Raw genomic sequence first — 13,382 nt, 5'->3', positions numbered from 1 at the left:
TCTTAAACAAATGTGGCAACGCAACTCTCATGGCATCCAGCACCAATGACAAACAGGCTACGTCTAGACTGGCAAGATTTAGCGCAAATACTCCAAACGCAAGAGTTTTTGCGTTAGAGTATTTGAGTAAGAGAGCGTCTATATAGGCATGTGCCTTTGCGCAAAAGATTTGCGTTTGCGCAAAAGCATCCGTGCCAGTGTAGACGCTCTCTTGCGTAAGAAAGCTCCGATGGCCATTTAGCCATCGGGCTTTCTTATGCAAGAAATCGATGTTACCTGTCTACACTGGTCTCTTGTGCAAGAACACTTGCGCAAGAGGACTTATCCCTGAGCGGGAGCGTATGAGTATTTGTGCAAGCAGCACTGATTTCATACAGTAGAACATCAGTGTTCTTGCGCAAATACTCGCGGCCAGTGTAGACAGGTGGGAAAATTTTGCGCAAAAGCAGCCGCTTTTGCACTAAATCTTGCCGACGTAGACATAGACGTAGTGTGTGCCAAGACTGTAATGTCGAACGGCTACTTTCACCATGGTCTAGGATTATCTAAGAGAAAAAAGGTAGCAATGTTGAATTAATCCAATTATCCCACTTGACTTTTAGAACATGTTAGTATGTGGAAGGTTCAAATTTCTTCAGTAAGAGTGCTATAACATCATATTTACTAACTTAAATCCTATAGTTACCTAATATACCCTCATTAAAAACTACCCTAATTCCAAAATGCTTTTTCCGCTACCAAATTTAGAGACACAAAACTACTCTGAACTAGTCTCAATGGAGAGCAAACTGGGAAGTGACCTACCTGGGACCGTCTCTTGGGGATGAAAATAAATGACGTAAAGCCATTTAAAACTCAGTCTGAAATCAGTCTCCTCCCCTCTCCACTCAGTATACAGTGAATGTAATTAGCAACACAGCTGGACAGGCACCTCTGGTACAAACACTTACACATTAGTATGCAGCTGGAAGTCTCCGGCCTTGTATCCTAATGCAAAGTTATTCTGAGATAGTTTAGACTTGGCTGTATCAAAAGCCATCTGATAGCCAGCAAGCCAGCCTTCGTAACCCAAAACTGCCCAGCCATGAATGGTTGGTCCAGATAGGTCAATGTCAATGTTGCAGCCTAGGTTTACATACTCCCGTTTGTAGGAGGTCTTCAATTTTCCACTCTTCTTTCTGTGAAGAAAAATATTGTTTTACTCATCCTAGCATGGGCCAGCTACATAGTATTTCTGATGTCTGCACAAAGAGCTTAATACTCATATGGCTTCAAATCTGTGAAGGGGAAGATTGCGGTAGAAATATCTACAAGCTGTTTTGTCCATGTGTTCTAATAATTAATTTACAACATAAATGCACAGAGCTAAGCACCTACTGGTGGTTTTTAAACATTTGAATGAGTATGTATATCTATATCCCATAAATAGCTATAAAATAGAGAGAAAGAATATCCATTTTAATCCTAATGTCATTTTCTTCAGGTTGTCAGCACTGTTACTGGTTAAGTACTAAGGATTATCAGTGGGGTCCTACCAAATTCATGGCCATGAAAAACCCTATACTAGAAGTATACAAAAGTATATGGTGTGTATCAAACTGGGAGTCCTAACTCAAAAGGGACTATAAAAACCCTATAAAAAGTAGGAGAGTCCCAGTATTTATCCCCTTACATCTGCATTGCCTTTAGAACCGGGCAGCTGGAGAGTGGTGGCTGCTGGCACTGTTCCAGAGCTGGCCAGACAGAGAACAGCAGTTGCAGCACAGAAATAAAGGTGACATAGGATGATTGCTACCCTTCTGCATTGCTACTGGTGAAGGTGCCACCTTCACAGAAAGGTAGCCAGAATGCAGTGGCAGCTGGGTGGGCACCGAGCTTTGAAGGCAGTGCTGCTGTCAGCAGCAGCACAGAAGTAAGGGTAGCAATACATACCATGCCACGTTTACATCTACACTGCTGCTGGGACATCATGGGATGTTCGAGCCATGTTCCTGGTCACCCCCGTCAAAATGTTTTGCCCCCATGAGGCATTGAAAAACTCTCTCATAACACTTTTCAGTAGATGGTGGCGTGCTGCACATTGGAATAGCTACCTATGGTACTCTACTCCATACATTAATGCAGTGTTTCCCAACTGGGGTTCCGTGGAACCCTGAGGTTCTGCGGACCATCATCAGGGGTTCTGCGAGAAATCGTGGAATAAATAATGCTGGGCGGGGCCTGGAGCCTCTGTCACAGCCTTCACCTCCAGCCCTGGCACTTGGCTGGCTTCTGCGCCGCTCAGCCGGGCTGCTGCACAGGAGAAAGCGGCCATTTGGGCTCCGCGAGTGAGAGGCAGGAGGAGTAGGAGAAGAGAAAGAGCGAGTGAGGCAGGAGGGGGAGGATATTTGATATTTGAGGAAAAAAAAAGATTAGATAATACAAAAAAAAAAAAAGACAGGAAAAATACTCCAATTTTTTTTCTTACAATGTAAGCTGACACAACAGCTATTTACAAATAAATTTTCTTGACAAAATTTAGCAGTAATTGAATTGCTCTCCCCGCTGTCAACTTTTTCTGGCCAAGCAAACATTTTCATAGGTAGAGGTTCCTCGGGATAAGAAATTATTTTAGAGGTTCCTCCACTGGAAAAAGATTGGGAATCACTGCATTAATGTAAGCAATGCTAGTAAGAATGTGCTCTGCCTACACAAGGAGTGTAGTATGAAGATTCACAATTGATTTACTTATTGCGGTTGCTATAGGTCAACTTAAGGCATCTAGATAGACTCATGTGTAGTACTAGGGAGGAGCCGGTGGTCGTGGTACATGTAGGTACCAATGACATAGAGAAGGGTAGCAGAGACGTCCTGAAGGCCAAATTTAGGCTGCTAGGAAAGAGTCTGAAATCCAGGACCTCTATGGTGGCACTCTCAGAAATGCTTCCAGTTCAACGCGCAGGGCCAGGTATGCAGGCAGAGCTTCAGAGTCTCAATGCGTGGATGAGACGATGGTGTAGGGAGTAGAGGTTTAGCTTTATAAGGAACTGGGGAAACCTTTGGGATGGAGGAGCCTATACAGGAAGGATGGGCTCCACCTAAACCAAAATGGATCCAGACTGCTGGCACTTAACATTAAAAAGGTCGCAGAGCAGTTTTTAAACTAAAAGATGGGGGAAAGCCGATTGGTGCAGAGGATCACGTAGATCGGACAGAGACATCTCTTAGAGGAGAGTCTATTGACAGATTCTCTAGGTTTTAGTCGGGAGGAGAGGATGGAAGAGGATAAAGTATGGGCCAGATCAGATGAAAAACATTCACATAAAAAAGAACTGACATATCAGAAAAGAGCAGACAAACAGTGACAAGTTTTTAAAGTGCTTGTACACAAACGCTAGAAGTTTAAAAAAATAAGATTGGTGAACTAGAGTGCCTCGTATTAAAGGAGGATACTGACATAATAGGCATCACAGAAACCTGGTGGAAAAAGGACAATCAATAGGACACAATCATTCCGGGGTACAAAATATATCGGAAGGACAGAACAGGTCGTGCGGGTGGAGGAGTGGCCAGAGGCAGATGAGAATTTTGCGGGGCCCAGGGCAGCGGGCCCCCTTTTGACACGGCGCATGCGCAGGGCCCTATATCTGCCCCTGGGAGTGGCACTTTATGTGAAAGAAAATTTAGAATCAAATGAATCAACATGTTCCATAGAATCGCTATGGATAGTAATTCTCTGCTCTAAGAAGAACATAACAGTAGGGATCTATTATCGTCCACCTGACCAGGACAGTAATAGTGACTATGAAATGCTAAGGGAGATTAGAGAGGCTATCAAAATAAAGAACAAAATAATAGTGGGGGATTTCAACTATTCCCATACTGACTGGGTTCATGTCACCTCAGGACGAGATGCAGAAACAAAATTTCTTGATACCTTAAATGACTGCTTCTTGGAGCAGCTGTTACAGGAATCCCACAAGGGGAGAGGCAATTCTCAATTTAGTCCTGAGTAGGGTGCAGGATCTGGTCCAAGAGGTAACTACAACAGGACCGCTTGAAAATAGAGAGCATAATATAATAACATTTAACATTCCTGTGGTCGGAAGAACACCTCAGCAGCCCAACACTGTGGCATTTAATTTCAAAAAGGGGAACTATGAAAAATGAGGAGATTAGTTAAACAGAAATTAAAAGGTACCGTGACTAAAGTAAAATCCCTGCAAGCTGTATGGACACTTTTCAAAGACACCATAATAGAGGCGCAACTTAAATGTATACCCCAAATTAAAAAACATATTAGAAGAACTAAAAAAGAACCACCATGGCTTAACAACCACATAAAAGAAGCAGTGAGAGATAAAAAGACATCTTTTAAAATGTGGAAGTCAAATCCTACTGAGGTAAATAGAAAGGAGCATAAACACTGCCACATTAAGTGTAAAAATGTAATAAGCCAAAAAGGAGTTTGAAGAACAGCTAGCCAAAAACTCAAAAGGTAATAAAATGTTTTTTAAGTACATCAGAAGCAGGAAGCCTGCTAAACAACCAGTGAGGCCCCTGGACGGTTAATGCACAAAAGGAGCACTTAAAGATGATAAAGTCATTGCAGAGAAACTAAATGAATTCTTTGCTTCAGTCTTCATGGCTGAGGACGTTAGGGAGATTCCCAAACCTGACCCGTCCTTTGTAGGTGACAAATCTGAGGACTTGTCACAGATTGAAGTGTCATTAGAGGAAGTTTTGGAATTAATTGATAAACTTAACAGTAACAAGTCACTGGGACCGGATGGCATTCATCCAAGAATTCTGAAAGAACTCAAATGTGAAATTGCGGAACTATTAACTATGGTTTATAATCAATCCTTTAGATCAGCTTCTGTACCCAATGACTGGAAGATAGCTAATGTAACACCAATATTTAAAAAGGGCTCTAAAAGCAATCCCGGCAATTACAGACCGGTAAGTCTAACGTCAATACCGGACAAATTAGTTGAAACAATAGTAAAGAATAAAATTGTCAGACACATAGAAAAACATAATTTGTTTGGCAAAAGTTAACATTGTTTCTGTAAAGAGAAATCATGTCTTACTAATCTATTAGAGTTCTTTGAAGGGGTCAAACAAACAAGTGGACAAGGGGGATCCAGTAGATATAGTGTACTTAGATTTCCAGAAAGCCTTTGACAAGGTTCCTCACCAAAGGCTCTTACATAAATTAAGTTGTCATGGGATAAAAGGGAAGAGCCTTTCATGGATTGAGAACTGGTTAAAAGACAGGAAACAAAGGGTAGGAATAAATGGTAAATTTTCAGAATGGAGAGGGGTAACTAGCGGTGTTCCCCAAGAGTCAGTCCTAGGACCAGCCCTATTCAACTTATTCATAAATGATCTGGAGAAAGGGGTAAACAGCGAGGTGGCAAAGTTTGTAGACAATATTAAACTGCTCAAAGTAAAGACCAAAGCAGACCATGAAGAATTTAAAAAAAGATCTCACCAAACTAAGTGATCGGGCAACAAAATGATAAATTAAATTTAATGTGGATAATTGTAAAATAATGCACATTGGAAAAAATAACCCCAACTATACATGTAATATGATGGGGGCTAATTTAGCTACAACTAATCAGGGAAGAGATCTTGGAGTCATTGTGGATAGTTCTTTGAAGACGTCCACGCAGTGTGCAGTGGCAGTCAAAAAAGCAAACAGGATGTTCGGAATCATTAAAAAAGGGATAGAGAATAAGACGGAGAATATCTTATTGCCCTTATATAAATCCATGGTACGCCCACATCCTGAATACTGCGTACAGATGTGATTTCCTCATCTCAAAAAAGATATACTGGCATTAGAAAAGGTTCAGAGAAGGGCAACTAAAATGATTAGGAGTTTGGAACGGGTCCCACATGAGGAGAGATTAAAGAGACTAGGACTTTTCAGTTTGGAAAAGAGAAGACTAAGGGGGGATATGATAGAGGTCTATAAAATCATGAGTGGTGTGGAGAAATGAATAAGGAAAAGTTATTTACTTGTTCCCATAATATAAGAACTAGGGGCCACCAAATGAAATTAATGACAGCAGGTTTAAAACAAATAAAAAGAAGTTCTTCACACAGAGCATAGTCAATCTGTGGAACTCCTTGCCTGAAGAGGTTGTGAAGGCTAAGGACTGTAACAGGGTTTAAAAGAGAAGTAGATAAATTCATGAAGGTCAAGTCCACTAATCGTTATTAGCCAGCATGGGTAAGGAATGGTGTCCCTAGCCTCCGTTTATTAGAGGATGGAGATGGATGGCAAGAGAGAGATCTCTTGATCATTATCTGTTCGATTCACTCCCTCTGGGCGTGCACCTGGCATTGGTCACTGTCGGCAGACAGAGTACTGGGCTGGATAGACCTTTGGTCTGACCCAGTGTGGCTATTTTTATGTTCTAAGTCCACCTAACTTTGCAGTGTACACTTGCCCTTACTCTTCACAATTCCTTATGCACATTAATATATGCAAAAAGTGAATGCTAAAGTATCTGTTTATCCATTACTCAAGTCAGAATTCAAATTCTAAAGGCCATAAGCCTGTCAAATACTCTTTCAACATCGCCCATCAGTCTCCTTCTTTACACCCTGGAACTTAGCCTATTCATGATTTCAGTCCCTTGGTAGAAATGATTTTTTCCAAATGCTCCCAGGCTACGTCTACACCACAAGTTTTCTCGGCAAAAAATAGGCTAATGAGGGACTCATTTGCATGTTTTCTGCTGATCCGTTTTTGCGCTAGGGGTTTTTGTGCAAAAACAAGCAGCATGGACGTTTTCTTTTTGCACAAACCCCCCCTTTTCCGCAAGATCCTTATGCCGAGAAAACTCATAGTGGAGACGTAGCCTCAGCCCTCTCTTCCATGCCCTTTCAGTGCTAGAGTGGCTGCTTCACTCCCCCCATTTTTAATTCCTTTGACCCTCTTCCCCTTCACAAGGTCCATCCTGTCAACCCTCAGTCCTGGCTCCCCTCCAACATCCACCATTGACTCACTCCTTAAATCGCCCATGTCCACTCCTGTCTCCCCTCACTGAACCTTGCTGGTTTCCCCTCCCCTCCAAGAGAAATCTGGCTAAATATAACATGATCTTTACCTTCACTTGCCTTATCTTTTCCCTTCCCCATTACTCTCCTCTTCTTTCCAGACGTTTCTCATCTGCTCTCCTTCTCTAACCCCACCACTTACCCAACGTGTTCTATGACATCTCCCGATCTCTCTTGTGCCAATGGCCATTCACTCCCTTAATCTTCAACCTTGTTTATTCTCCTCTGGCTCTTTTTCCTCACAATACAAATTCTGTAGTCTCCCCCATCCTCGAAACCCTATTTGTCAGTTTAATTATAGCCCCCAACTCCCTTTAAAGTGTAAGTTCACTGAACAGTTTACAGTCACAGTATGGAGTATCTTTCCTCCAAATCCATCAGTCTCTAATCCAGTTCTCTCCTCTCTTTCCACTCTAGTCAAAATGCTCTCTAACGATTTCTGAGCCTTGGCTAGATGGAACAGCATTTCATCCTCATACTCCATGACCTGTTAACTGCCTTCAACAATCAATCCTCCTTCTCTTCTGTAAATCTTATCCTATCTTGGCTTCGGTGACTCTGTCCTCCTATACATCTTTTCCTACCTCTCTAATTGCTTCTTCAGTGTGTAACAAGGAGGATCTTCCTCATTCCTCTCCAAGACTGTGAGGTTCACACAACTGTGTCCTTGCTCCTCTTCTTTCTCTCCCTATACGTTATATCTCAGTCATCTTATCTGCACACACAAATTCAACTTCTATTTCTATGACGACCACTCACAGACCTGCCTCCAGACTTAGTCTAAGCCTTTGTTTGGCGACAAAGAGTTAAGATCTTATGGACATCTAGTCATCAGCTCAAGCTCAACATGACATATCCTACACTTCCCCTTCCCCTCAGTGCTTTTCCCTCAAGACGGCTTTTTATCTCTACCACTGTGGACAACAGCAGCATCCTGGCTTGTCATTCAGGCATATAGCCTGGGCATCATCTCGGATATGGATCTCTCTCTAGGTCCTTATATCCAAAGTATATCTAAACCTTGGTGATTCTTGCCATGTAACATCTAAGATTTGGCCTTTTTCTAGCCACCCACTAAGCTAATAAGCTCATCCAAACTCTCATCATCCCTTATCTCCATTTCTGCACCATCCTTCTCTTCTGCAACTGCAATTTTGCCCCACCCACATCCTATATGGAAAGAACCATTCTTCTAGCCCCTCACTTCTACCATGTCACCTCTCTCTCTAAATCCATCAAATGGCTCTGTCTTAGCTATCACGAACATAACTTGCTTGTCTTCACCTTCAAGGCCCTTCTGCAACCTACCCACACTGTCCTTATCTCTCATTTGCTACTCAGATGTCACCTCCTGTCTCCAACTGCCCCCAATGCTAGCCTCCATTATATATACTTGTTAAACTTTCCAACAACCATCTATGTGCTCTCTCCCATGTTGCCCCTCATGATTCAATGGCACTCCCCATAAATATCACCAAAGCTAACTCAATATCCTCCTCCATACTGTGATGCCTACAAAAACACCTGACAATGGTTAAGTTGGTGGTGCGCTGATACCATTACTGATCATGCCACCATTGTCTGTTTCCATCGGTTGTCTTTGCCTTATACTTAGATTGTAAGCTCTTTGTAGATAGGGACTGCCTTTTTGTTCTGTCAAATTTTAGAGATGTGAACACTTAACTAGTAAGCTCTGCCCTCAACAGATGAGGCTTACTGGTTACGGTCAATCAGGGAGGGCTGGAGCAGCCCCCATCTGTTGCAGAGGAGTTGCTCCAACCAAGCCAGGCTAGATCAACCCTGCCACCATATCTGGTTAAACTTAACCATTTAACCAGTTAACTAATTAAATGGGATTTTACTTCCATAGTTTGTACAAAACCTAGCTCAGTAGGGTCATGGTCCATAACTAGAGCTCCTAGGTGCTATCATAACACAAATAATAAATACTACTAATCATAATGAGTTATATTTTTGTACTTTTCCACAATATTACAGGTATAGAAGTACCATTTCTGAATATTTTTTATTTATTACACATTTTAGATGGAAGAAAAAAATGACATCTTTTTGAGAGGAATATCATCAGATGTGTTTTATAAACCTGATACCAGCTGCATCCTTACAAATGTTCTACCAAGTTCTGCAGACTCAAACGTTCTTTATTTTTATTATCCAGAACCTGTTGGGATGCGAGAATAAAACTATGCTCATTTATCATTGATAATGAATTGAAACAACTAACTTCACATTTGGACATTTATTTAATCCAACTCTAGGAATCTATAGACAAAACTGAAGGAGGATATTTACCCTGTGTTTGGTACAAATATGGTGTCAAGAGTCAACTTCAATCCCTCAGCTAACTGCAAAGAAAAAAAAAGGGGGTTAGATTATCAGAGCTCTTTCTATTGTAACAGAAAATTGGTTTTATATTCTCTTACCTTAGTAGAATTCCCATCTCCTCTTCTTGTCTGAATAGAAGATTAATCATAGAACATAAAGGTCTATCGCATATTTTGTACAAAAAGTAATTTGCAGGTACAACTACATATCAACGATTTAGTTTGAGTGAATGCAGCAAGTAACTTCACTAATATTCCCCATTTCCTGATGGCAAAGTGGCAGGTATCTTATAAATATGTAAATAGAGTAGAAGAATGGCCACACTAGGTCAGACTATTGGCAGCTTCTGACAGTGGCCAATGCCAGGTGCTTCAGAAGGAATCAACAGAACAGGTAATCAAGCGATCTATTCCCAACTTCTGACAAACTAAGAACAAGGACACCATCCCTCCCCATCCAAATAATCACTGATAGACCTGAATTACTTTTTAAAATTGGGCTGTATACAAAATCCTCTAGCAAAGAGTTCACACAACACAGTGAACTTGTAGAAGAAATACTTGCTTTTGTTTTAAACCTGCTGCCTAATAATTTCATTAGGTGATTACCCCTAATTCTTGGGTTATGAAGAAATAACACTTCCTTATTTACTTTTTCATAGACCGCTGTAACATTTCCCTGCCTTAATTGTCTCTTTCACAAAATGAAATGTTCCAGTCTTATTAAATCTATCCCATGCAAAAACTCTGGTCTGGAAACATCTGTAAGCTGAAACTATTTTAGTTAGCCACATGTCCACTTTTAATGGGTGTGTCCAAGTTTCTCGTGGTCCCATAAAGTTTACACTCACAGTGGGGAACCTAAGGCCCAGGGGCTGGACGCAGCCCTAGCCTCCCTGGGTTCAGTCCCTGAGGTATGGACCCTTCCCCCAGCATTGGGAAGCCTGGGTTGGCATTCCAGCCCCCCAGCATGACTGGAGCACATAAAATCTACTAGCATGGGCTCCCCCACTTTGGTATGCAAGGGGACTGTCTCCTTCTCAATCCGGGGTCACATCAGTGGGGGTTTTTTTCCCCTCCTCCTCATTTGTGTGCAGCCCCCCAACTGAGTTTTCTGTGGGTCAGCAGCACCTTACTCAAAAAAGGTTCCCCACCCTTGGTTTACAGCAGGGGTGGACAAAAGGGCCTTTGTGGGTTGCATCTGGCCCACCATGCAAACTGAGGGGCAGGATGGGAGGATACTTCACACACTCACCCCCAGGCCAATCAGGGCTTAAGGGCGGGGAGAGCATATGATGTCTCCTCCCACCCTGCAAGGGGCTCAGCACTTGAAGTTATACACAAGCTGCTGCTCAGTTTGTGGTTCACTCTAAGCATGGTGCTTCCTTGCAGGGCGGGGGCAGGGAGAAAGAGACTTCACACATTCCCCCCTGCCCAGGCCCTGACTGACCTGCAGACAGCAGGGGGGAGCACATGAAGTCTTCTCCCACTGCAAGGGGCACAGGTACCTAGAGGGAACCACCAGCTATTCAGAACAGCTGGTGCTTCTCTCTGGGAGGAGGGGGAGAAGGCTGAGTGCTCTCCCACTCCCAAACCAATCAGGGTCCATGGGTAGGGAAGCATGCAAGTATCCTGGCCCCATGCCTTCCGCCTGAGGCCCCGCCCTTTCCAGGGCAGCCCAAGGCCACTTAAAAAAATTTCTGAAGTGGCTCCTGGTCAAAAATTATTGCTCTGCCTCCTCAAAGACAGATATACAGATCAAGATCTACATGAGTGATCAAGTGTGCAGCCCCCTACTGTGTGTAGGCAGGAGAGGGTGTCAGAATTTTTTCTGCCTGCAGCACCAAACAGACACTGCAAGCTTGATTTTAGTTGCAAACATGTCTTTTCGATTTTCACCCAAAATTAACGTAACATTCTACAAAATATTTGAATTCACTGGATGCAGTTTTCAAGCATTATTGCATTGCAGAGAAACATTGAGCCGAGCGTAGGACCTTGCTGTGGTTGGCCAACTAATACATTTTGACTAACCTTTATTTGCACTCATAGACCTATTCAGTAAAAACTGCTTACGTATTTTGTACAGCTGGTAGGAACCCTGGAAGCTCCATATTCACCACCATCATAATTATGTTTTACAAAAAGAAAGGCAGTTGTAAAGTATTTTAAAAGTTTTGATCTGTTTAACATTACTATTCTGTTGGATTATCTGTGCTATCATTGTATGTAAAGTTCAGGTCTTCAGTGTTTATTACTCAAATACACTATGAGGTTGGAACACCCACCACCAGCCTTTTAGGTACAACAATGGAGTAGCCAGACAGTGTTAATGGCTCCTCAAAACCAACTGAAAAAAGAATCCTCTATCCTAGAAATGTTTTGGAGGAGACATGTATGCCATGGAGGTGGATTAACCTTACCTAGCAGCAAAGATCTTTCCAGCAGGCTGGAAAATGTAAAAAGGGAAGTGACATCACATACCTACTTCCCATCCTCCTTAACCCCCCCCCAGCTCAACATCTGGAAGAAACATCTGGAGGACAAGACTTTGAATGGGAAGGAGGTGGTCTCAGGATAGGAAAGAGTCCCAGTCTGAGTAATGACAAACTGAAAACTGTTTTTACCATCTACACTGCTTGATTCAAATCCTGTTTAGTTTGCAGAACTTACTTTACTCACATAACCAACTTTGGACTCTCTTAAAATCTCTGTTTCTGTAGTTAATAACTCTTTTACATTTTACTTAAAACAATGTGTTTTGTTTGAAGTGCTTGGGAAATAACTCTGTTTACAAAGGCTAGTGTGTGGTCTCTTCCCATTGAGGGAGAGGTGGACTGGGTAATGAACTTATACACTGCTCAGTGAACCTATTCGTCAGGCTTTGGACCAATACAACATGATACTGTCCTAGGGTGCAAGGTTGAGGAGCTGAGAGGAAGTGACTGGAGCCTTCCTACTGATGGTTCATGAAAGACTGGAAGAGCACTGATGTAACTCAATTGGGTGGATGTCTGTGTAAGTGCAGTATATGCCAGAGGTTTGTGCCTTGACACAGCATAAGAGTGTAAGTAGCAGCCCAGGTTGATGGGACAGAGGGCTCAGCAGTCCCACAGTCCAGGTTACATCCTGGGGTCTTGTCACAAACAGCATGCGTCCATGACACTGTTAATCTCTGTTTGTTTTAACAAGGGAAAGAAGAATAGTTCATAGCTTGGCCATAATGTATTTAACTATAATTTTTAGCTCGATAGCTTCTGAGTGATTCTTCTTGAATTACAATTCTATTGAATTACAGTTAGTTTACTGCATTTCGTGTCATAGTAGTATACAGAAAAAAAGTTAAGATTTGGAAGTAATTCAGTGTTTGCAATTTACATGCTTTGGTGGCTTTTCCAGATCTACAGATTTGTCTAGTCTGTGTGCACATTAAAAATTCTCAACTACTGTTGTCTTCAGCTATCCACCTCGTGCTATTTACAACAGCAACCAGCTCCATCAGAAGAACTTAGAGGCAAAGAACATGCACTTTGCACAACCTATAATAAAAAGTGCATCTATCACTTCTTGCAATATTTATTTTTGTAATGTAAGTTAGTAAGTATATAGGGGCAAATTTCAGTACAAACCGATTGGGATAACTGTGTCATCACTGAGATTAAATTTAAAATCTGGTTTAGGTCTTAAATGAAAATCAAGGACTCTTCTAGACCTTAACGGATATATTTACAGATTAGAAAATTTATTAAAATACAATATAAATATACTGAATGCCCATCTGCAATAGCAGTCAGACTGCAAGTCTGGATTATGATATAAAGTATTGTGAAAGGACATTTGTATAGCTTTGCCTGTCTGCCCTACATATCAACCTTTAAGAACATCAAATTCAGAAACAAAGTTATATGAAATCTCCTACAGACTGTACAAAAAGAATGATTTAAGGTATTATTTGTGCTGGATTTTAGTTTAATTTAACAC

The 13,382-nt window shown here is 41.8% G+C and overlaps 1 protein-coding gene across 3 annotated transcripts in view; it reads right to left on the bottom strand.

The window, feature by feature from the left end:
* The window catches only part of VDAC3 (voltage dependent anion channel 3), a 40,406-nt gene that overhangs the window by 2,882 nt on the left and 24,142 nt on the right, over window positions 1-13,382 (bottom strand). For all 3 annotated transcript variants that reach the window (XM_075915727.2, XM_075915728.2, XM_006113237.5), the window contains 2 exons: window positions 9,370-9,422; window positions 951-1,178 (listed from right to left, as the gene is read on the bottom strand). In XM_075915727.2, coding sequence (XP_075771842.1) covers window positions 951-1,178; window positions 9,370-9,422 — 281 coding nt within the window. The remainder of the gene's footprint in view (window positions 1-950; window positions 1,179-9,369; window positions 9,423-13,382) is intronic.

Source organism: Pelodiscus sinensis, chromosome 28 (genome assembly GCF_052426305.1).
Source record: "Pelodiscus sinensis isolate ZL-2025 chromosome 28, ASM5242630v1, whole genome shotgun sequence".
In the NCBI taxonomy this organism is placed as follows: Eukaryota; Metazoa; Chordata; order Testudines; family Trionychidae; genus Pelodiscus; species Pelodiscus sinensis.
The sequence above is the reverse complement of the archived record's forward strand: the minus strand, read 5'-3'. Positions and strand labels throughout refer to the sequence as shown.